Below are 26,022 nucleotides of genomic sequence, written 5' to 3'. Positions count from 1 at the left end.
TAAACAATTAAACACATACCAAGCAGTCAATACAGAATGTTCATTCGGCGATCCATCGTGGTCAGGCAACGGAAACCGAAACCGAAAGTGACCACTCCAATCTGAGTGTGTGGGACAATAGCAGGAAATGAGCCCACTCGTATGAGACAACCTTGCATTACACCTCTTCCGTGGCAGACAATGCTGTTAATTGCTGAAACGGGGATCGCTGAGTTCAGAGTTGATTAGTCAACTGACCGATTCACCCCTGCTGGTAGGTAGTTAACTGGTTTATTGGTTTGAAGTCATATTTTATTTATTCATTTATTCGGACGCTCAAAGGTTAGCTTTCGCCATCTGCACTGAAATGTGAGTAGTTCCCGTCACGTGTTTGTACAGGTAGGTAAATATGTATTCGGTAAAATGACAATATCTTTGTAATTTGAAATTTAATGTGTTCTAACATGTATGCATTAATGGGAAACGTTTCAGTAAAGTTATATATTATGTAACTATATGGATTATGTAAGTGAGGAATTTGCCGTAAACGTCTGAAATATGAGTTTCATGTATTTTCAGTTCCGGATGCACCTGATTCACTCGCGTATTTTTGCAGAGAATTATACATCTTTGAACTGTTTGTGAAAATGGAGAGTGAGTTGGACTTTACACTATCTGTCACCTCGACCCCAGTACCTACCTCGGATTATTCTTCCGGCAGTGGCACAATACGAGGTCGAGTAGCAAGAATGATCAAGAAAAGCCTGCGGAGAAATCAAGATCGCAGCGGTCCGAAGGTTTCATTGGCCGACAGAATCAAACATTTCAGGGAGAATAGGGACTTTTCGGAAGAGGTAAATATGCTTATGTACGTTGATTTAATTCTACCTCAAGCATATATATTTTACAATCGAGACCTTTAAACCATTCCTACTGTGCTTTCCATAGATTATGGGTTACGTTCATGGATGGATTAAATAGGTTTCAACATGGATGTCTAAACCGGTTAAGGTATAAAATAATACTCCAAACATCCAGTTGTAAGAAACATGCAGCGTAATTGTACGTGTTATTTTTTACAATATATATGCAGTCAAGTTAGTGACATGGGACTTTGGACAAATCAGTGCAGAGCAGAGTGATTCATTCCTCGATTTGTCGATTATGTGGGTTTGTAAGCATATAATTATCATATAATATGTTATAAATAATGTGTGCCTATTTTTATATAATGTTGGGAAAATAAGAGATTCTGATGTTTTTATGTAAAACCAGGGATAATCTACAACGTTATATAGTCTCCCTGGTAAAACGCATGTAACTTCTTATCATATTTATGTATGTATTTTGGGCGAATGGCCTATTACTGAATAAAATGTCTGTTTGTTTGTCTGTCTGTCTGTAGTTATCCTTTAGCTTTAAATGGGTTTAGTAAACTAATACAAGTCAGAGTCTGTTACGTTATGTCTGTTTGCAGAACTCCAGAGGGGCATCTGTCACCCACGCTCCTTCAGATCTGCAGAGTCTGGTCAGTGAGTACAGGGATGTCTTGAGCCATGAATCAGAACTCAGTGCTGCTGTCCTTAATTCCATATCTGATGCTAAATACACCAACCAGCAGATCAACACGTTCTTCTCAAGGTCAACATCACCTGTATCTCAACGACGTGTTCTTCAGGGCAGTGTCGGATCTGATGGCCTTTTAACGATTTCTCCAGACACAGGTTATGTCTCACGGCGTCGTATCTTCCAAGACAATGATTGGTCCAGAAATCACATTAGAAGTCCAAACATATACTCTCCACAACTAGGACGACGGAGGCGTGGATGTCATTCTGGACGTTATGGCACAGCTGCTGCACAGCACCAAGAAGGTCTTAATGCAAACCCAGATTTCAAAAATTGTGTAACGTCATCACCTGGAAGTAGAAACGCGGCTTTTCTCCCAGCTGTAACAGGTACCGATACTGTCGGTGTCACGCAATCCATCAGCAGGTCAACCAAAGACGATCGTATATTTCCTACCCTTGAAACGAGTAATAGAGTAAACGATGCGCCACAAATCCAGAGCACAGCTGTAGGTTCTTTAAAGCCATTAACCAAATCTCTTGATTCTCTACCCGCCGAATACTCACAAACACACGGCAGCGATGCACATCTATATAAATCCACTATCTCAGGGTCAGGGTATGCGACTTATCCAGAGGTACATTGTCAAACAAGCAGCACTGAAACTTCAGATGATAGACATAGCGTCAACACAGGACCTTCATCATGGAGACAATCTGCATCAACAGTCGAGAGTCAGATAAGCAGGTCTGCAAGAGGTCGCAGGAGACAAGGGAACAGATACATAGAGACAATTCAAAAGGAATTCACGAGGAGGAAATATCAGTCTCCCAGTTTCCTACTGAACCATTTGCTGGACGTTGCAGATGATAGCTATGAAAAGGTGCTGAGTGAATTTGCAAGACCACCAACCAAGTCTGTTGCTACACAAACGCTTCGTTCAGGCAAGGGAGCAGAAACTCACTCGATATCAGAACTACCGAAGCATGACAAAGTTATAAATGAACACAAACAGGGTTCAGAGACAAACATTGTTAAGAACAATGAAGAACAAAATGTTCACTCACATGCATCTGTACCAGAACCCATCCCGATTGTCAGCAGCATCCCTTTGCGAAAACGAAGACAGGTCTCAACTTATTCAAACAGTAAGACTTATAGCTTCATAAACGTTTCATTCAATCGTTCTTTGTCTTTGCCAAATATGACAAAATGTTCTACACAGAACACTGACAACCTTCGTAAGAACTACACGGAGGTGGACATAGAAACGTTACTAAGTGAAACCAATTCGACTATGAGGACACGGAAAGCTATGTTCGATGGTGTCAGCTTTCCTCCTTTTTCACAAACAAATAAGGTATATCACAGGTCAAAAGATCCCTTGCCAATCACAAGGACCAACCTCGGATCCAGGCGAATGTATCTTCGCTCAAACAGCTGTGGGGATATCGTGAAGACTGTTGACAAGGTATGTCCAACACTGTAGGGGGAATTGAAATATATAAAATATACCCTTGTTCATTTGTGTCTTTCAGCACATTTATATATTGTATGCCAACTTGAAGATCTTAATATGTTTCTCGGAACTTTAAGCTTCTTCAACACATGTGAGTATACGATGATTATGATTAGGCTTTTTCTTCTTTAAGAGTATTGTGGCGACGAGGACAATAAATTGGAGTCATACATTGTATCATTATCATAATGATGTTTAACAGTGGGCAATGATTTTTTACAATCAGCAATGTTTCTTTCTAATGATATACAATTACATCAACAATTACATCAGATTAATATTCTCATTGAAGCTGATGGACACACCAGCGCCGCCACGTCTTATCGGTTTGTACAAGGATCTTGGCAGCCTTGAGTGCTTTTCAACGGATGAGGATATTGTCAAAATGACGATAAGAAAACGAAACTATCAGATGTTAGACGTGAAGGTCACCTGGAGATCTAACGTCACGGATGACATTCTGATCCTGTACAGGGACCAAGTCGTTGTCTCGGACAAGTTCAAATACAGCAAGGCCCAACACACGTCCAGACAGCGAAAGGAGTTTATATATCTGGAAGACCTACCCATCCGCAATATACATTCGATCTCGGGATCTGACAAGGACACGAACAGATTCATGAATATACCTGTACAAAATGGTCACAAACAAGCAGCATATCGGATGCCACCTGTATACAAAGGAAACCGGCAATGTGTCCCTAAACGGATGTATAGAGCTTTGTTTGATCAAACACGCCATCATTTTGTGCCATGGAAGTAATACCGAGACTATCGTGTGAGTGAGTCAATACTTTATATTTCAATCCGTTTTGAAAATTGCTTCATTTTTTATCAAAGCATGTCAGCTTGAACTGGAAGAAACTTGGAGTGATGCAGGTGTCGTTATTTACCACTTCAGTGAAGCCCGCCAAACAAAACTAGACGATTCTGGTATAGGATCCCACGTTCATGTGTCGCGTGATTCTGTACGGCAATTGCCGCTCCTTAGATTAAAGTGACACTTGTGACAGCATGTACGGTGTGAACGTCCTGTGTACACAGTTACCTCAGCTAATTATTACAGAACCTTAATTTACGTCGGCATTACACTGCGAACATTGTGAAAGTGTCCATATTATAGAATATCCAGATCGATAAATGACCGGTTGGGAGTAAATATGCACACACTGTCTGTAGTAATCCCCAGGAAGCGTGGAATTTCCTGATTGACAGGCCAAGAATTTTAGAATGTTAACAGAAATTATGGATGACGCGATATGTTTTCTCTTCAAAGTTTCTTTACATGATTTGGCTGTAAATACAGGGTAATGTACCACGTAAGAGGTAAGGAGCAACCTTTCTTTCATATTGCTGTAGTTAAATTATCATGCCATGATGGAGTAATTGTAGTAATTTGAAAGAGTCGAGTGTTCTTAACTTCTTTCTGTAATTATAATTTGAGAACTAAGCGGTTACGTACATGTACTCTTCAGTGATCAACCTAGTGTTCAATACAAACAATCCGTTCTAAATGACGTATTGTATCAACCAAACACCTTCATGGGGCCATGCCTCCAAGATGAAACTCCTTCCGTTACGAACTGAAGGACTCATCGATGATCAACCTAGTGTACAATACAAACAATCCGTTCTAAATGACGTATTAATAAATACGGATTGTATCAACCAAGCACCTTCATGGGGCCATGCCTCCAAGATGAAACTCCTTCCGTTACAAACTGAAGGACTCATCGATGATCAACCTAGTGTACAATACAAACAATCCGTTCTAAATGACGTATTAGAAATACGGATTGTATCAACCAAGCACCTTCATGGGGCCATGCCTCCAAGATGAAACCCCTTTCGTTTCAAACTACGAACTGAAGGAGATATCAGGTTCATACAAAATGCCTAATTAGGTTGTCCATGACAGTTAAGTGTCAATCACGCATGCCCATGGCCTCTTGTTAACCTCAAATACTTTCAAGAAAGCCTTTGTTCTCTGACCCATATGCGTCATCCGGGTTGCCATCACACCTCTATTCTGTGTCCAGTATAACGCTGGATAAATCTATGTGAGCCCCGTAAGGTCGTGATCGTTCAACGCCTGTCAATATTTACCTGTGGGCGTGAACCAACCACCTACAGGTAGATGCGCCCGGTATGTGTGCAGCTCAGGTAGATAGGTTTTAACCAGGATGTTTGTTTTGTTGCTGCTGAAAGTCGTGCTCGGGATGTCATCGGGATAGTGTCACGGTGTCTATTGTGTATTTCCGCCAGGACCATCCTGACGAACGTGTCAAGTGCATGTTTATTTCTGCACGTTTTTTGACAAAAACTTAAATATGTTGTACTGCAACACACTTTTGTTATTTTTGAATGATGGAATAAACACGTTTTCGTCACCCGCTGAAAGGTAAAAGTTAAAGCCAAACCTTCACTTCGTATAAACAACCGATGTATATAACGGATATGTCTTTCCCCTATTTTTACAATAAAAACTTTTTAGATTGCTGTAGTCGTACTTAGAACACCGAAGATATGTAACGTCATTTCGGCCATATCATAATGTGATTGCTCACATTTATTTAGAGCATTCGGATTTTTGTATAAAGATACATATAAGTTTACAATATATCTGAATTGAAGTAACACGAATCAATTTTATAATAGCTACTTAAAAATAATTGCAAGTTCATCACGAAAAAAAATGAACACCGTCGCAGAACGTCTATTATCCTCTTATGAACTGTTACAAAATGGAGTCACACATGCACACTTTGCCAGGGATAATTCTGTTATGAATTACGTGTGTACGTTAATGTACAGTTAATATATTTTCAATTCAAACCACGTCTAAGTCTTTGATCATCAAAACATTACAAATTAATTACCCTTCATATATATGAAATGCAAATATGTTGTCAAATCGTGGAATTTTCTAGACATTCTCATTCTGTGGACCAGTCCCTGAGTAAAGCTGACAAAAAATAGAATGAATGTAAATGTTAAACCTGAGTCCGAATATGTGATGAACTCCTACTTGTGAATATATCCCATTATCACTGCTAGCCCTTCTATATAAAGAGTTTCATTTCAATAATTCACTTAGAAGTATATTTTCAAACCTGTTAGGTTTGCTTAACTACATGTACTTATGACTAGATGCAAGGTGATAGCTACGAGCACATACATTGGATTAGCTACCATTATAGCTTGGTGATAGTTATATATAGGTGCTAGCTACGAGCACATATGTTGGATTAGCTACCATTATAGCTTGGTGATAGTTATATATAGGTGATAGTTATGAGCACATATGTTGAATTAGCTAGTATTATACAAATGTACGTCCATGTGTTTGTATACAGTGAATCATTGACACGGACGTGAAGACTTTCGTATGACTCACTCCCAACAAACGAATTCTGTTTAATGATTTTGAACAGTTTTTCCTTCGGCAATAAAGCAAATGTTCCGTAATGATGTATTTTTGTTTTCCTTAGTTTTGGGGATGATTTTGTTGTTGTTTCATTACTTTTTGATGTTTTGTGTTTTTGTTCTTTATCCTTGTTAACTTTTTTGAGACGTTGATGTGACGAACAACGGGGAGAGTTCTATGGATGTACAAAGTATTGTTAATATGAGCGTCGTTTCGGTGTACCTACTAACACTTACCTGATAACGTTGTTAGTAGCTCGTCGCTCACATTAACAATGAAGACGTTGCATATCCATAGAACCGTTGATTGTCATTTTGTGTTATATTTTGGAAGTTTTATAGTATTTTTCCGGTGATTAATCTTCTATTCATCCTTGCTGTTTTATTGGGGTTTTTTTATTATTTCGTTTGGTAGGGTTGGGTGAGATCGATGTTTTACTGTTCGTATATATGTGCACGATAACATACTCGTATACCTGTGCAAGCAGCACATTTCTAATAAAAGATGTACACAAGAGAAGTATAAATGTGATTTTATTCCCATGTTATCGTACGAAAATATTAACTCAGATTTTTCATAAATCTTTTCAAAATAACATAACAATTAACGTCAAAGTGATTTTGACCGAACACAATAGATCTAAATTCAAGAAATATACATAAAGCGATTTTTATCGGAAATAAATAGTTTTTGTTTAATGAACGAAATAACAAATATATATTTTCTTACAAGGCAAATGTATGAGGTATACATACTTAGCAGTGTTTGGAAGTGTCAGACACTGCCTGGTTTCCAGCGAGGCACTTAATGTCTGATGTAACAGCTGCCCATTTTGTAAACATGGAACTCAATTTAACGCAAGATGTTGCTTTAGGCACAGAACGGTTACATAGAAAGAAGATCGCTGTAACATGTTTCAGCTCCATGATTAACTGTGGAAGCACGTTTTTTACAAAACTTGCTGAAATAACTCTTCTTCAAAACTGATGCTATTTACATTAGGCATATATATGAGCACACAAGCATTGTAATATAAAGACAGGGGTAACATTAAAAATGTGTTATTGTTTGTTAAAAATACAATACATTTGTCTTTTAAGTAAATACTGAAATCTGAAGAGATACCTACCTTTAAAACGGGTATAACAAATTTATAAAGTGTATTCACTCACTGATTTAAGTAATTTTTCAAATCCACTTAAGCGAAAGGTTTTTTTAAAGTTGTCTGTCTGTTTGATCGATAATTTGACGGATTTGCATTGTGAGTGTAATAGTTTCTATTTACTGAATGAAGTTGTTCGATCATTAACATTATTGAAATTTAAAACAAAATATATTAAATATATACCTCATGATGGGGAAATTAGAAATTCTCATGACAACTCCCAGGTAGGGATGTTTACACATTAGGTGATGCCTTCCAACTACAGGTACATCTTGATACAAATCGCAACAAGGGTTTCCAGGAGAACAGTAATAAGCGACACTCGACTTGCGGACCCTCCTCCATCGGAGATTATATCCAGGAAGCTGTCGTCGATACCGGGCCCATCGTTGCAGTAGTGGTCTTCGCAGGTGAAGTAGCAGCGGATACTGAAGTCGTCTTCCTCACAATAATCTTCAGGAACCTCCATGGAACCGCTACATCCACGCGCCATAAACGTGGCCTTGCCGGTGTCTGGAGAGAGAATAATGATATCAGCTATTTCAGATCAAAATGTACCCTTGGAGATCCTGGTTAGAATTGGTCTTCAGCAACCCATGCTTGACGTAAGAGGCAACTAACGGGATCGGGTGGTCAGGCTCTCTGACTTTGTTGACACATGTAATCGTATTTCCAATTGCGTGGATCGATGCTCATACTGATGATCACCGGATTGTCTGGTCCAGACTCGATTAATTACAGACTGCCGTCATTTAGCTAGAATATTGCTGAGTGCGGCGTAAAACAACAAACAACAAACCAGCAACAAGACAATCAAAATGCTATCTGACATGAAAACTGTCCTTAATGCTTAACGACGTCTATGCTATCACTCTGATATCTAGGCCGTTAACTCTTCGTTATAGCTTACAATATGGATTATTTTATGCTTTTGAAACAACCTATAATTTGTAATATATGTACAAGACAAAGTACCAGAGAATAACCGGTTTTAACCTCAAACAAACTCTGCTGGGTGTAAATGGCAAAACAGAAGTACAAATTATTATGAATGGATCACTGAAATGATATGACACTGGGTGTTCTGTCCTGCGAACCTTGTTTTAGAATCAGTCTCTAAGCATTCAGTCACTGTCGAGAAACATTTGTCAGATATTTTGAAATTTGTTTCGTAAAATCAGTATGACACATTCACACATGGAACAATCTATATTGCACATGACTTCTTCTGACAAGTAAACGGATGGCAGGGTAGTCATAAAGCGTACTCCGCCGACCTAAGATTTGACCTTTGAATTGTTGAGATTGTTGCTAACTCATAGATCGGCGTCCGTTTTGTTAAATATGACCGAATGACCGATATCTGTTTTTCTATATTTTGGTCCCTTCAGGTTTAAATGGAAAATCACAATCAACCGAATCAACCTTATTATAAAGACTGGTCTATTTTAATTCACAGTTAATACAGTGAAACCCAGTTGGGCTAAATTTAGCTTATTTACAGTAGCCTTGATTAATGCCATATCTATATATCTGTAATTATCATATGTGGGTGCGTGTGTGTTTCTATGTCTGTGTTTGTGTCTGTGTGTCTGTGACTGTGTCTGTGAGTGTGTCTGTGTGTCTGTGACTGTGTCTGTGAGTGTCTGCGACTGTGTCTGTGAGTATGTCTGTCTGTGTGTCAGTGAGTGTGTCTGTGTGTCTGTGAGTATGCCTGTGTGTCTGCGACTGTGTCTGTGAGTGTTACAATTTCAATTTTCGATGTGATGCGGTCAAGGCCTGTTGCCTGTTGTGTTACATTCATTAGATAATGAACATACTTATTAATTATCGATATGATAACCTTATTCTACATTCTGATTTCTTGTAACTACTCGTGATCAGGAAAATGGACCACACCATGCCATGTATATTCTGAAGCTCTACATCGACTCCATGCAACCATACACTTTCTCCAAACACATTTGATTGGATGTGCATGTTTTTCTCGTCCCATCACCACGATTCAATGATCCCCATTTGTAAGATTGATGGATACACCTTATTCTACATTCTGAGGCTAGTAACTATTCGTGATCAGGAAAATGGACCACACCATGCTACGTATATTCTGAAGCTCTACATCGGCTCCATGCAACCATAATGGAGTATGCATGTGTTGTTCCTTTATCAGACACGGTTTGGTGGCCACCATTGATAAGATAGATGGAGGATATAATGTTTAGATAAAGTTGTACTCACCCTTATCGTATGTACTCTGTGTTGTACATTTACTGTTACACCTTAGTCTCCAGTTTCCATAAGTCCAGTTCTTGGGGTAGGAGACACACTCGTACCCTTGACTCAGGATGTTGCCCACGTAGTTGCAGCTGTAGCACATCTGCCGACACACTGGATATTGAAAACAAAATACGTCATGACATTCATATAAATTAATAGTTCAGTCATATGGAATCATATTACTACATGCACTTAAAACAGTACTTCACACACATATAATTAGAACGTTCATTTCAAGAACAATAATACATCAATTATTCGAACTTAATAACGTCTTTTACACACAAATGTAGTGAACCTTTAGGGAGTATTGTAAGTCATGTACTTAAAAAGATTAACACCGTGCATTTGAAAATGGCGAATATGTCAAACACTTGAAAGTCGTACGCCAGTCAATTAAATAATAATTACGTTATGTAGTCAATGCACCTAAAACAAACGAAACCTTTGTATCTGCTTTACCTTCTAAAACGTCAATATGCTATCTCCATGTACATAAAGGGTCGGGTGATGGGTTGGGGACTTTTAAACTGATACTGGGCAAGGCTCCAAACATTTCCTTTCTAACGATCTACTGTAATCCAAAGGAAATCTGATCTAGGGGTAAATTTGCGTTACCTTCAAGCCAAAACAGTATGTTTCTAAAAGTTATAAAATCACATTTCAACACTGAAATTTAAACTGCTTAATTGAACCGAAATAAGAATGAACCCAACATATACTATAAATATACAATTAACAGTGCAGGGCGTTTGTTTTCTAAGAATGAATTATTCCACTGTGTAAATATGATTTATGTTAAAGACTACGATAACTGAAACACATCTTACACCATACTAGACATACTGAATGTGATCAACACAAAATATAATATCCACAAAGCATGATTTCTGGATTTTATTATTTCATTGTTTTATTGACCCAGGTTTTATCAAGTGATTTATTACTTTGCATACCAAGGACACATATCCTTCTGTTCTGTCATGCTCAAGGCATTTTACTTCCACGTTCTTAATTACAGCATAGAGAAATATGACATTTTATACATAGTTAGGATGTAAGCATAAGGTAATACCAATAGATAAGTGAGATTTGCAGACACACGTTATTGTTCCAGATTAATGTGTTTACACTTGAAACCATACACCAGCATAACTACAAATATATACAGAAGAGACAAAATATGTCTTGTTTGACGTACAAGTTGAAATAAAATTCTAAGTGTTGTAGTGTTGATCTTTGTAATAACACTCACCACAGACAGATGCCAGGGTAGCCAGAACTAATACTGCTGGATGCTTCAATACACTAATTTGTCGCGCCATCTTGATGTCGTGGCACCCACAGACGTTGTAAAGCAACTATATGTTGGTGTTGCAGTTGTTATTCCATTGCATGCAGTGATATTACATCACAGTCATCACAGGAACATTGACTGGTCCAAACAATGGTTATCCACGAAGTATGTCACACACCGACTGTTGAATATTCTTCAAAGACACTGACCAAAAGGTACATCTGTACACAATTTGTATCCAGTTTCTTCTTTGGTACGTGGTCGCTATAGATGGTGTTACAGGCTGTTCAGGTAGGAGCACAGGACTTCCACCTCGACTGCTGATGGTAGACTAGCCCTGGACGTAGCCGCTCCTCATTGTGTACATTCGGGGCAAAGCTTGATCCGTCACATTCTCAATATTTATTTTCTGCAGAGAATGTCCCATGACCCGAATCAGACTCGACTTTAAGTGCTTAGCAAACTCTTGTTACAATTTGTTCATCGCAGCTAGACATGGGCTCCACGCACATTTGCCTACTCGGGAACTCAAATGTCACTGAACAAAGAGGGAAGGTGTGAACGTCTTTGTTTAAAGGATAATAGTTAAAGTTGCAGTTACCAAGTATTTTAAAAGTCCGTTTGTAATGATGGAGACCAAACACTTTAGTAGGTAAGTTGAACTCTGCACATGCCAGGGGCCATTGTAATTGAAGCATATTTTACTAAATTAAATATAATTTAATTTATCATTTCCGTGAAATATGCTCATTACCTTTGTGAAAATACATATTGTAATTCGTAGCATGGGTAACCATTAATGCATACAAGTATGTTGGTATAGACAAATGATATTAGTCAACTTTCGTATGAGTTTTACCAGAATCATCATTCAAATAATCCAACGATTACAGCAAGTCCATAATAGTATTATAATATATATTTCTTTGCTGTCGCGTCTAAGATTTTGATAAATTATTTTCTAACGTGTCTTCAAAGTAAAATATCTTTCAAACGCATAAACATATGTTTGTGTATTAATATTCCCTAATATGGTCAGAGTAACAATATGGGGCAACTCTGTCATGGTGACGTGTTAAAATAACCTTATTCAAAGGGAGGTAATCCAGGGAGGCCAGTATGTAGTTGATGCCGATTAGGGGGATTTTGTCGTTCCTTCCCGTCTCGTTGAAAGAAGAATCGTTGACAAATATCCCAGCTTACTGGCTTTACAACTTCAAATGGTCACGTTCAGTACGAGTCTTCAAAGCAAGAAGCTGCCAATAAACCTTTAAAAAGTGTCACATATGCGCCTATTATTATTTTATCGTACTTTTTAAAGCGTTTTCAATGTATAGAAGTTCAGACGGTGTTGCTTTTATGTGCAGCATACACTGAAAGGTTTTGTGTGGTTAGAAGGATTAGGCAATCTCAGGAAAAAGTTAAATTATTTACAAATCGTGTGTACTTGTGGTGGTGTATGTAGTGTTATTTTGGGTTTATATTTGCAACATAATCCGGAATTGTCACTGCACCTACATCAAGAGTCAGGTGTATAAATATCAGGTAGAACAGAGTGGGTTGACATATAGAGGATCAAGGCAGGTCGTGCTTCAGAATCACCTGGAGCGACGTTGTGAGCTACAACAGAACCAGTCAACCTCAAGTGACGTTTTTCTTTTGCATTTTTGTTAAATAGTTTCGAAACCCAGAAGACAGAGGTGTATCTATGCTCACCAAGTCTACTTGAAAGCTTGCACATGGTGCTGACAAATGTTTTCAGAACGAATCTTGGATTCGTACCTTAGTTTATACAATGAAGGACATTTACATTGTAACCACGCCTCCGGCACAAGAAACGTCGGTGTCTTAGAGTGAGTGAGTGAGTTTAGTTTTACGCTGCACTCAGCAGTATTCCAGCTATATGGTGGCGGTCTGTAAATAATCGAGACTAGACCAGACAATCCAGTGATTAATAGCATCGAGCATCGATCTACGCAATTGGGAAACGATGCGGTGTCTTAGACGACGCCATCCCAACATGCCCTCAACTCCTACACTGACAAAACGTTCTACGCAACATATTTACATTTTATGTTCAATATTATGGAATATACACTGTCATTGCAAATATTGGAATTAACAATAATTGCATAATAAAAAGCAATACAGGCATAAAGGTGATACATGAGTGAAGACATACCTAGATCTTGAAATTTCCTCTCTTCTTTGTCATATTTGGGCGACATTGCTTTCAGGGTTAAACTCTGAACATATTTTGATATCCAGGCATATTGTGTATTTGGTTCAAATATTGAATGTTCCAATTCACATGTGAGAAACACAGTTAAAGATGCTAAATTCTTTGAAAAAGCCACTATTTGTACGAGTGAATAATTCACATTGTTATTAATCTCCCCCGAGGAGGAACGATTGCGTTATGGCAGACGTATCGATTGCTGTAGAGAAAGTAAAGAATCCATCCAGGTATTGTTTAGATATCATTCAATGGGAATACACAAATATATAAAGTAATGTCAAATCAGTGTAAAAGATTTAGCAGTCCAATACAGTCAGAGGTAACCTATAGCCAGTCGAAGTTTAAACCAGAGGAAATACCAGGCCTGTTGGGTTTTTGGCAGGTTTATCAAATCCGATGATTGTTGTATTGCCAGAACAGTCTCTCTTTGAAGCGATGTTGGCTCAAATAACCAATGTACGTGGCCTGTTTGACTTGATTCGATTTCTTTCGTTCATTTCATCGTGCTTTCCATCGTGATTTTCATTATTTTAGTTCACACATTACTTGAATATTTTATGCTGACTTACAAAAGAAAGTAACCCGTTGTGTTTGGCGGAGTACTTTCTTAGAAACAACGTAAATATTTCGAAAAAGTGTCTTGATCGTGATCTGCCACAGCACCAGGCATATCCTATACAGTGTTGTGCGAGGGATCTCATGAAAATCATGATTTTGTTGAATCAAACGTGTATGTTTTGCGTCAACCGTATAAAACACAGTCGATTGAGATTGTTAGTAAAAGACACACTTAAAAGACACACTTCAATCTCGCACATGGTGACTTCGAACAACCATATTGCCAGAACGTTTGGCAGACCATCATTGACCAACTAATGAGCCGCATCAACCAAACTAGACAGACATCTGCGAGTCCCAGACGAAGATTGGCCGTCCTGCAAGATGACCATCAGCCGCGCATTTTGACCATCAGCTGCGCAACCGGATGTTCACAGTGAAGTCATCAGCATGGACACCATTTGGTCACCGCATCCGCAGGTCAACAATGATGCGACGACTGCGTGCTTTTAGCCTATCGACCGTTTCGGGGGATGGCATTAACCCGTCAACGTTGGTGGAATTGTCTACGTTGGAATGTGAGAGGCTATCAACGACGGAATTTGGTACCTATCATTACTCGAGATGAAGTACTGGTATTAATACAAGCGTCCACGATGATTTGTGTGTCAAACCATTATTTTGAAACCTGTGCTTGACTGATCAAAATCGGGTAGTTTCATATTTTACATACTACAGTACAACAGTTATGTTAGACCCCCATGCAGATTTTGAACATATTGCATGAAGTGAATAGAAGGTTCATGCCAAATGAAATATATTTTTGTGAAGGGAACCACAGATTGAGGTTGTAGATGCCTGGTATTGTCACTATTTGATAGTAATTCACAAACACGACCTCATAATAAAATTGCTATCGCAAAATAAACTTCGTTTTAGCAGCTCTTCCTGTTTGTCTTCTTTCTATTTCGTATATTTTTGTTGTCGTTTTTCTTCATCTATTTATATTTGTGGTATTTTGTTTTGTTCTGTTTGTTGTTGTACTGTCTTTTGGGGCTGTTGTTTTGCTTGTTTGTTTGTTGTGGTTGTTGTTTTGTATATGGGTTATGTTTATTTTTTATTTTTTTATTTATTTATTTATTTTTTTTAGAGAGGGAGTGCTTCAATATATTTTACACTGAACAAGGATGTACATTTTTTCTATGAGGATTTTGTTAGCCTTGGTGTGTGTTCAGTACCATCCTAACAGAGGTTCTGTACCATTTCCAAAACACACTAACGAAATAGCCAGCTTTATCACGCAGTATCGTTAGAGTGGAAGCTCGGTTGTTCTATCCCCTATAAGCTGCCGGGATTGATGTTACCCAAGGCCTTTCAGATGGCGGTGAGGGATAAAACAAAGATTGATCGGTTTGGATTCAGTATACTGTGTGGCGGGAAGCTGTGATATCAGCATGGGCTTGCTCTTTCAAACCATACGTACGAACGTATGTACATATATTAATCTATCCATACATGCATGCATCTATGAACATGCATGCATACAACGTGCATACATACATACATACATACATACATACATACATACATACATACATACATACATACATACATACATACATACATACATACATACATACATACGTACGTACGTACGTACATACATACATACATACATACATACATACATACGTACGTACGTACATACGTACATACATACGTACGTAGATACATACATACATACATACGTACATACATACGTACATACATACATACATACGTAGATACATACGTAGATACATACATACATACATACATACATACATACATACATACATACATACATACATACATACATACATACATACATACATACATACATACATACATACATACATACATACATACATACATACATACATACATACATACAACGAATACCATTCTTATTTACGATTACACAATCTACACAATTGTCGTTGACTCTAGTGCCAAAGAAAACTCACTAGAGGCACCCAGTTCAAAAGAGAGACGAAAGTACACATTTCTGTACAGTATTAAATAAACAATTAATAGTTTAATGCTTAAACTACACACTTGTCTCACTTGAGATAAAGCATTAAGACATATCTGTTTCCTTGAATGCGATAAACATGTATTATAAAAATATTTTTAAACATTTTAAATACTTTTTACAAACGCCATTCGTGACTGTGAAGCGGGGGCTTGAATCAGTCTTAGCACGTTTTGTTGTGTCACATCCTGGGATGTCACATCTCATCGCGGAACCACGGCAACAAATCATTAACAATGAAGCATGTGACTCCGGATAGAAAAAACTAACACTTTAAAGCAGATATTCTGGCTAACAACAAAACAGCTCCTTTCCTTCCAATCTTGCCACGTTTTACCAGAAGGTCACGAATGATCCATTAATCCAAGGCTTTTAGTTTGTATTCCCTGGGATAAAGTCCATATAAAACAATGCTGTGAGGAATTAGCTTGAACATCAAACATCCAATGGGCAAACTCAAGCAAGTCGCCAAACATTCGCCCGTTGTCCAAAGATATTTAGAGTATTTTCTTAAGACCGTCTTCCGCGGAGAGAGGAAAGAACTGTATACACAGCAAAAAAGTGACTTTTCACCTGGAGCTATTGCAAATGTTCCAAACCTTCTGACGACGTTTGTAGAACACATGCGCACCGCGTATGAATCGATGCTGCACTCTGTAGTAAATAGTTCTTTTGTGCAATGCTGCACACATGTGCAACTATAAAGTCATAGGTATCAGGTAGGAGTTTGTCTTTGCAAATGTCGTAGGAAATAGAACGAACTACCGACTATGGACATTTATTATCATTTTGTAAAAAGACATATAACCTCCGTCATCGATGTCATCGATGATAACCGTCTCAGCTTGATATGAAGGTGTGTGGTCCTGTGCTTCAGCTAGGGTCACGAATCAGTTGAAGTTAAGCAACGTCCAGCTCGGAGAGTCCTTGCATGGGTGACCGTGTTTAGCAGCTTGACTCCTGAGAGTTTCTAGGACTTGAGTCCTGCCCCACAACGAAGAATGTGATACACGTGGTCTCACCTTAGGCAAGTGAGTTTGTTCAAAATTGCCTCTGTTCACCCAGTAGAAAATGGGTACCCGGTTGGAAAAAGTCATGTGACTATAACCTTCTAGCGCCTAACAGGCAGCTTGGGTTATCCGGGGTAGTAATAATAATCAGATTCTGATAAAGCGCCGCGAGCAATCACTTGGTGTTTGAAGGCTGTGCGCTGTAAAGGATGGCTTATTATTATTATTATGAAAAATGGGGGCGGTGGTGTAGCTTAGTGGTTAAAGCGTTGGCTCGTCAGGCCGAAGACCTGGGTTCGATTCCTCACATGGGTATAATGTGTGAAGCCCATTTCTGGTATCCCCCGCCGTGATATTGCTGGAATATTGCTAAAAGCGGCGTAAGACCATACTCACTCACTGATATGTAAAGTGAATGTATGTATTCAAGACTTACCCTGTATTTGCAGACCTTTGCACATGAAGCAGGTTGACCTTCTGTTCATTTCTGATCAAGATAATTGGTGTTCTCTGACATTTACATAAAGGTTTTCTCGTACGAAGATCAGATTATAAACACCATTAATCACGATCAGGCTGTTTTTTTCAAAAGGTCAAAGAAGTTTCATACTTTGTGTGCACAGGTTCTTGGACTATCTAAGGATGAATAAAAGCGGTTCATTCTCATAAGAAATCTCTTGCTGAAAGAGAATCAATTGTACGATTCATATCATACAATTATATCATGCGAATCAAATTTGTAAATCACTATCAAATACAGATGACACCAGGTGTTCACAAGAGAACATAGATTGGGCAATATCCCTGTCATTTTTACTGAAAAACGTTCGGACGTGATATGACGTTTGCTCGTCACACTGAAGACCCGGTTCGATTCCCCATTGGTACAGTGTGTGAAACCCATTTCTGGTGTCCCCCGCCCTAGTATCTATAATGAGCCACAATGGACACGGAGATACTGGTTGCTCAGGTGAGTGAAGTGCCACTCTGTTCTTCTTTCACTATTTGCATTGCAAATAAATTTACTTATGAACAAATACACTTTGGTCGACCCCTCTGGGCATGTGACTGTACTATTGACTTAATCCGCTTTTATAGTGCTTGCCACGTGGCATACCATCTCGCAGGTTAAGATGGATACCCAATGTGACACAATGCGGTGCTACTGTGCCTTGTGTTATCCCTTGTGTTATCCCTTGAATACCCATTTCTACTTTTTTAAAGCGTTCTTAAAGTGCTCGGGGCAGTAGGTGGCCCAGTGGTGAAATCGTTCGCTTCAAACCTAAACCATTCTCTTCCCACAGAGGTTACTTGTCATATCTTCCTACGAACCTCTGATCTAATACGGCCATATTTCCCGGTTCTCGTAAAATCCCCTAGCGGCAAAAGATCGCAACACGAATTATCTCCCTTCTTTCTATCCAATCAGAACACGTGTTACATCGACTTAGATTCAACTTGACTAACACAAGCAAATGTTGGGCCACAAATATCCCCCCATCTGCCGGGGACTTGTGTTGATGTTACACACAGGACGTTTAATGGCTAGCTTGTCCGTTGTCAACGAGGGCGATGGAGACGCCACTGATCCGCCATAACATGACTGAGTTCTGTCTAGAAGAAACGTTTGCGCATCGCGCAGGGGAAGAAGTTTAGTTTTCTCGAAGCATACGGAAATTACCGATGCCTTGCGAATGATCACTTTTGAAACAACGTCGCTGATTGCACAACTAAATCTGATTGCCTCCAATCACGAGTCTTGAACGCTCACACCATGAAAGGGCCGTATTAGAACAGAGGTTACGTAGGAAGATATGACAGGAGTAACCTCTGTGGGAAGAGAATGAACCTAAACATGAGTCTCATAAACCTATTCAGACAATGACCTACCTTTCAGCCGATCCGAATTTTCTCGTGTGAAAGTGAAAATAGACATCGCAAACAACTATGGTTACACTGAATTCCAATTCCTTGTTTCATAAGAAAATGGTGTTTTATTTTTAAACTTTAATAACATCGTATTTCTATATTTCATGGCGAGGTGTAGGCAGCATGACCTTAAATCAGACGTCACAGATTGCCCCAGTTTGATAAGGTCGTAAAATGATTCAAAAGATATCTGGCTCACTGGTTACACTGTTATGTTTTTATTTGCGCTTATTCAGTGTAGTTCTGTAACGAACAATGTGGTTGATATAATATCAAGTCCGTACCAGACCGCCAAACTTTTCTAGCGGCAGAGCCTCGTTTTGAGATTTCCACGATTTCCAGGTTTCTGTTTGTCAGTGCTCGCTGTACGACAGAGCACGCTGCACGACATGTTTGCAGGGATTATAAGGAGCGTAGTATTGCAATATACAAGTGCTTAGATGTATCAAATAATACTGATTAATATTTATGTATCCAGTTAAATGAATTGGTCTCAAAATTCTGGACTGGTTATTGTACCAAGTTGCGCAATAGGGTGGAACCCAGTCAACAGGAAACGAGACTGTTGTGTAATCAATGTAATGACTTGCCACGGCGTAGGCGCGGGTTCAATTCCCCACAGGGGAACAATGTGTGAAGCCCATTTCTGGTGTCCCACTCCGTGATATTGCTGGAATATTGCTATAAGCGGCGTAAAACCAAACTCACTTAATCACTCTTAAAGTAGTCTGTGGATGCAGGAATGTTGCTCAAATATAGGGCACTTTGAAGTCATCCCAGCTATAATTGGATTTATATATATAGTGCATGCTCAAGGCGCTGGTATTTTGTCTCTCGATCATTGGATGTCAATCTCAACGACACATGTTATTATCAATCTCAGCTCCCTGGGGACCATACTACTCTTACTGCCACAAGTCGCACCGAGTTATTGCGGCTTTCCCATCCTTACGAGGTACCCATCCACAGCTGGGTGGACTGGGACACATAGTCACAGTACTTTGTCCAAGTTTACTGCACGTTGCTGTACCCGCAACTAGGTGTTTGCACGTATTCATGTGTCCACCATCTGGTCATATACCAACGAATTCGTGAGTTGTTTTAAGTGCACAGGGTTGTGTACTGTATACTAGGGGTTGTGACAACACTGAAAGAGTCTGCACACAAAGTTGACTCCAAGGTTTTTACACCCGGTCACAGGTGGGCTCGATCCCGGCAGCTCATGCTCGCTGGATCACTAGCCTGGCACCTTAGCCAGCTCGCCCACCAAGCCCCCAACAGCAGTCAAACAGTCGTATGGAGGGCCACTATGATTCTTCATGCACAGGTCAAAGTATGAAGCACACAATGCGGTATCACCAGACTACTTTATTTCTGGTAAGTCAGTGGTAGAGAAGTGACACAAGAACATCGATATACCCAAAGATTAAGTTCTACTTCCTGGCCAGAATACCTTGGACTGTCCGGGAAAATCAGCAAACCAAAGAAACAGAACTCAAAGAAGGGGAGCACAATTTGGGAGGCATATCTTTTACCTCATGTCTCTCCTCGATATTTCACATTGCTCAATGACGAAGTTGTTGTAACCTCCCCGAAATGTACACAAACATCGAATTACATGACATGTAAACAATTTCCCAAAGGTTGCCAGAAAGTTAATACGCTTATTGTTACTTACATGTGATAGAGCAAAATAATGTGGCTTCCAGACTGTCAAATTAGTAGATCTATTAATATACTTGTTAAGTCAATGTAAAATTATTTTTCTAATCAACAGTACTTGAGTACATGCATTCGAGATTTTTCTGTGTGTTTGCGTTGCAGCATTGTTTTCTGGCCTGAATTCCGGGAATGGCCATTTGATATTCGGGTTGAGGGGTGGGGGGACCCGTGTTTCCCTACAAAGAATCAATCTTGCACTATACATGCTAAATGTTCTTAAGAGATTAGTGTGGATTCCAAATTGTTTCGTTGTCCGTATTTTAGAAGGAAATGGGATGATTAAAGCCCTAACTGAAAACTCACAGTGCCCCTCGCTTGAATATCAAATGGCAGGTCCATTATTTGGATTATCAATACAAAACTTCGTTCATTATCCAAGTACTCTGCAATAGTATTTTGACGTCATGTCACACACGCTAGGAACACAAGTATTGCTAACATCGTCCCCGTGACGCTGTGAGGTTGCGTCGCCTTGTTCCAATGTCCGTAGTTTTCTGTGACCTGTGGCCTCTCGTGTGTGTCAGGGTCAAAGGTCAGTCCCTCGTTGCAGAAGTCGCCAATGCACGTTGTTTTGCACGTCACGAACCATGCGTCATCCGTACAGCCATTGCCCCAGTCAACACTGCACGTTCGAAAGAACGATAAAATTATCTTGTCCTCTGAAACCAAAATACAGTGAATGATAGTAAGGTGACGTCATTATTAAGAGTCAAACTATTCAATTCATATCAGGCAGTCAATGGCAGCTGAAACTAATATTGGTAAAGTTGTCGTCAGGGCAAGTAAAAACAATTCAGGACAAATCACCACTGTCATAGTCATCACATGCTTCCTTGAAGGAGCGACAGGGAGACCAAGGGCGTAAATCTACTCAGGGTAAAAGACCTGGTTCGATTCCCGAAATGGACAAACGAATGAATTACATTTCATGGAGTAGCCTGAGTCCCATATTTTTGGGATACTGCTAAAATGAAGAGCAAAAGCTCGCTAGCTCGGCCATCCTTTGAAATAGTTTCAAATGGGATGAGGTTGACGGAGCCATGAACAAGTGACTCGTGAACGTTAAAGTCATCCATTTTTCGTGACGTTACCAATATTTCTGAGGAGGTCCCAACAAGATGTATGTTTGTTGTATTGCCTCACACATCAACAGTCGAGCTGAAAGACGACAGTACGTAAAGTTGTATACTCCCCAGGGAGTTGAGATTGATAATACGATGGGCCACTCAGATTGACATCCAGTGAACGAGGGAAAAAACAAAGCGCCTTTGAGCAGCTGAGCTGAGCTGGATATCGGCGCTATACAAATGTTAGTATGTATGTATGTATGTATGTATGTATGTATGTATGTATGTATGTATGTATGTATGTATGTATGTATGTATGTATGTATGTATGTATGTATGTATGTATGTATGTATGTATGTATGTATGTATGTATGTATGTATGTACGTACGTACGTACGTACGTACGTACGTACGTACGTATGTATGTATGTATGTACGTAAATCATCGGCTCTCCGCAGACCATCCAGAAACTGACATCATGACATCGATCTACGCCAATGTGAAACAACGGCATGCACCAACCATATCAGAAAGCCTGAGCACCCAATCCCGTTAGTCGCCTCTTACGACAAGCATCCGTCTCTGAAGGCTAATTCTAACCCGGATCTTCTCGGGGCAACAATAGGCGGTTGAACTAACGTCAGTGAATGGGATCGACAAACACACCTGTTCTAACAAACATAAAACTCCCCTGATTACATAACACGACTAACTCACAAGTCGGAGCTCTGAAGGATTTGGTGGATGGAAGTGAACAAACTAAGTGGCTTCATCGTTAAAATACACGGGTTCTTTCATGCAGTGGGGGAATTGACTCTGTTATAGTAACAGTATCAGTGACGGCGAAAAAGTATTGTATTATGCCGCGTTTAACGATATGCCGGCATTGCCACGGTGGAAGAAACCAGAAATGATTTCATGGATTGTAACCCATGTGCAGACAGCTGTTTGTAAAACAATTACTCTCGACCAGACTGACTGACTGACTGAGTTTAGTTTTACGCCGCTTTTAGCAATATTCCAGCAATATCACGGCGGGGGACACCAGAAATGGGCTTCACACATTGTGCCCATGTGGGGAATCGAACACGGGTCTTCGGCGTGACGAGCGAACGCTTTAACCACTAGGCTACCCCACCGCCCTACTCTCGACCAGACAATATTGCGGTTAACATTGGGAAACGATTTCAGCGATGCCCCCCTTACAAGATAGCACACGTTGCTGAAGACCAATTCTATCCCGGGTCTTTGCAGGTGCTTATTTTAATGTCATGCTGGTCATACTTGAAATACTAAACCAACTGACCCACAGTAAACTACGGATATAGCGAACTCAGAGACACCAACTTTAGCTCGTGATAACCGTAGTTTGTTTTAAATATTTCGAACCGCCTCCATGGTGTAGTGGTTAGAGCGTCCGCCCGGAGAGCGGAAGGTCGCGGGTTCGATCCCCGACCGCGTCATACCAAAAGACGTTAAAATATGGTACTTGTTGGTTCCTGCCTGGCGCTCGGCATTAATGGGTAGAACAAGGAGTGGTCGGCTCGGAGTCAGTATAATGTGTCTGAGTGGGGTATTCATGCTTCACTGCGGCATGGTATCTCAGTGGGCTAGCACTATAAAACCAGCTTAAGTCTGGGCTAGTACAAGCAGCCGCACATACACATACACACGCATGCACGTCGTCATATGAGCGAAATATTCTCAAGTACGTCGTTAAACCCAATTTCACCTCACCTCACCTTTAAACATTTCTACTGAAATATAGAACAAAAGGCAGCCACCAAAACGCAATTGACTGTCAACCCAAGTTCGTTGTAAGAGTGTTCGATATAAACGTAGTTTACTTTAATTGTAACCTTATGTAAACGTTCATTTCCTTCTTCCAAACTTCATGTTATTAGGGGCGGTGGGGTAGCCTAGTGGTTAAAGCGTTGGATCGTCACGCCGAAGACCCGGGCTCGAATCCCCACATGGGTACATTGTGTGAAACCCATGTCTGGTGTCCCCCGCCCTGATGTTGCTGGAATATTGCTAAAAGCGGCGTAAAACTAAACTCAGTCAGTCAGTCAGTCATGTTATTAGGTTTTATTCGTTGGTTCGTTATTACCATAGTCAGCAATATTCCAGCTATATCGCGGCGGTCTGTAAATATCGAGTCTGAACCAGACAATCCAGTGATCAACAGCATGAGCATCAATCTATGCAACTGGGATATGATAACATGCATCAACCAAGTCAGCGAGCCTGACCACCCGATCCCGTTAGTCGCCTCTTACTACAAGCATGGGTTAGTGAAGGCGAATTCTAACCCGGGTTTATGTGAAGTGTTAAATATAATAGCATGCAATAAACGTTAATATTTCCAAAACAAAATAAACATACGTTTACTGAAGACCTCTTGCGTAACACAAAAGTTTCCACATTTTATTTGCTGGTTGATGGGAAGTTCCTCCGGACTGGTCAAGCAGTCCATTGGCCCCGGGGTGTTATGGTCGTAGGAACAGGTATAGCACTTGAAACCTGAAAGATACATGGCAAACATACTGACTGTCGACCACCAGAGATCACAGCAACATGTGATAATGGAATACGGGTAAAAAGATGAGTGAATGAGTTGGCAGTAACAGAGCTTTCCAGTTTAAACATGGCGTCAGATCCACGTTATGTAAGAAACAGAAATTCATCACTTTGGAGTGATTGAGTGAGTTTAGTTTTACGCCGCTTTTAGCAATATTACAGCAGCATCACGGCGGGGGACACCAGAAATATGTTTCACAAATTGTACCCATGTGGGCAATTGAACCCTAGTCTTAGGCGTGACGTGCAAACGCTTTAACCACTTGGCTACCCCACCGATCATTTTGGAGATACTCAAGCACGGGTATGTATAAAACTAGAACCATGATCGGGGCGCATCTGGATTCGAACCCACAATCGATGGTTTTCTGGCGTGTAGAACAGCGAAATGGCGCGCCTGCAGGACTGGCTGACCTGTGTCCTCGTAAAGTACAGCAAGGTCAGGCATCTCTATGACTGCTCAATGTACGTATATGTACATTGTATACATCATCTTCCTGTTTGAAGGAACACAATGCCGCAAACTGGGCTTTCAAAGATTTTTGATATTTGTATTACATTTCATAGATTCGTAATTTTACATTTTGCTTTCTGCCCAGCAATTTTGTGTTTTGTGCATAGGTTTTCGATAAATGTGTGGTCACTTACATATTTCGAGTAGTGATATACAGCAGTTATGTGTAGCTTGCTTTTTACCCAATATGCATTCAAAGCTTACGAAATCTCGATTTATACCAATACTTTGTCTATTTGACAAATGCTCATTATGTGTTTATAACGTTTGAAGAATGATATATTTGAAAAACCACACAATCGTTATCAATGTAACATAAATTTAATCAATTAATACATTTATATCAGAATTAATTTCATGGGTGGGGATTTTAAACTAAACTGTCGCACAAAAGAAACAGATATATCACATAGAATCTCAACCGACTGCGTTGGCGTATAGCATGCACGTACCCTTTAACAAAATCAGCACTGTAAAGAATATCGGGTGTGTTTAGGCAATACATCCACTGCTTGTGTGACTTGTAAGTCAGAATCAAAGCACTTTCAAATATTGAAGTTGTTTTTGTTTTCGTTTTGTTTTGTTTTTGTTTTGCTATTGGGGTTTGTTCTTGTTTTTGGTTTTGTTTGTTTTTTTACTTGTTTGTTTTGGGGGTATTTTCGGTTTTGAGTTGTTTTTTCTTTTTTTGTTATTGTTGTGGGGGAAGGGGAGGGTTAATAATAAAAGCAAGTGAGTATGTCAGCTTATATGAGGAGTAAAGACCAGATCCATGCAGGTCCTGGAACCGTATCTTTCAACACAGGAACATTTATAGCAAACAGCCAGTATTCGTGTGCAGGAGGCCCAGCCCAACAAGACGTTCCCCTTTAAGCCCACGGCTACCGTTTGATAACGGGACATTGTGAGACAACATTCCTATCCAGATCACTCACCATGATAACGACAAACAAACAGACGAGTGGATGGGATTGTCCTGTTTGTCACACTAAGTGGGTTGTAAACTGACAAACTTTCTCGCCATGCTACACTGACTGACTGACTGAATTTGGTTTAACGCCGCTTTTAGCAATATTCCAGCAACATCAGGGCGG

At 39.8% G+C, this 26,022-nt stretch overlaps 2 protein-coding genes across 2 annotated transcripts; both read right to left on the bottom strand.

Moving 5' to 3' along the window:
• Positions 1–7,281: 7,281 nt before the first annotated feature.
• LOC124291680 lies at positions 7,282–21,107 on the bottom strand. Its single transcript, XM_046728734.1, has 4 exons — positions 21,072–21,107; positions 16,336–16,372; positions 9,901–10,047; positions 7,282–8,172 (listed from the first exon to the last, which is right to left on the bottom strand). The coding sequence occupies exons 1-4, from the start codon at positions 21,105–21,107 to the stop codon at positions 7,919–7,921; spliced, it is 474 nt and encodes a 157-aa protein (XP_046584690.1). The 3' UTR covers positions 7,282–7,918.
• On the bottom strand, positions 20,443–24,865 carry LOC124291671. Its single transcript, XM_046728723.1, has 3 exons — positions 24,832–24,865; positions 24,223–24,360; positions 20,443–21,427 (listed from the first exon to the last, which is right to left on the bottom strand). Exons 1-3 carry the CDS (start codon positions 24,863–24,865, stop codon positions 21,171–21,173), a joined length of 429 nt encoding a protein of 142 aa, XP_046584679.1. The 3' UTR covers positions 20,443–21,170.
• Positions 24,866–26,022: the final 1,157 nt, after the last annotated feature.

Source organism: Haliotis rubra, unplaced genomic scaffold, assembly GCF_003918875.1.
Source record: "Haliotis rubra isolate DU_JTF1 unplaced genomic scaffold, ASM391887v1 Scf113, whole genome shotgun sequence".
NCBI classification, from domain to species: Eukaryota; Metazoa; Mollusca; class Gastropoda; order Lepetellida; family Haliotidae; genus Haliotis; species Haliotis rubra.
This window is presented reverse-complemented; position numbering and strand designations above follow the sequence as displayed.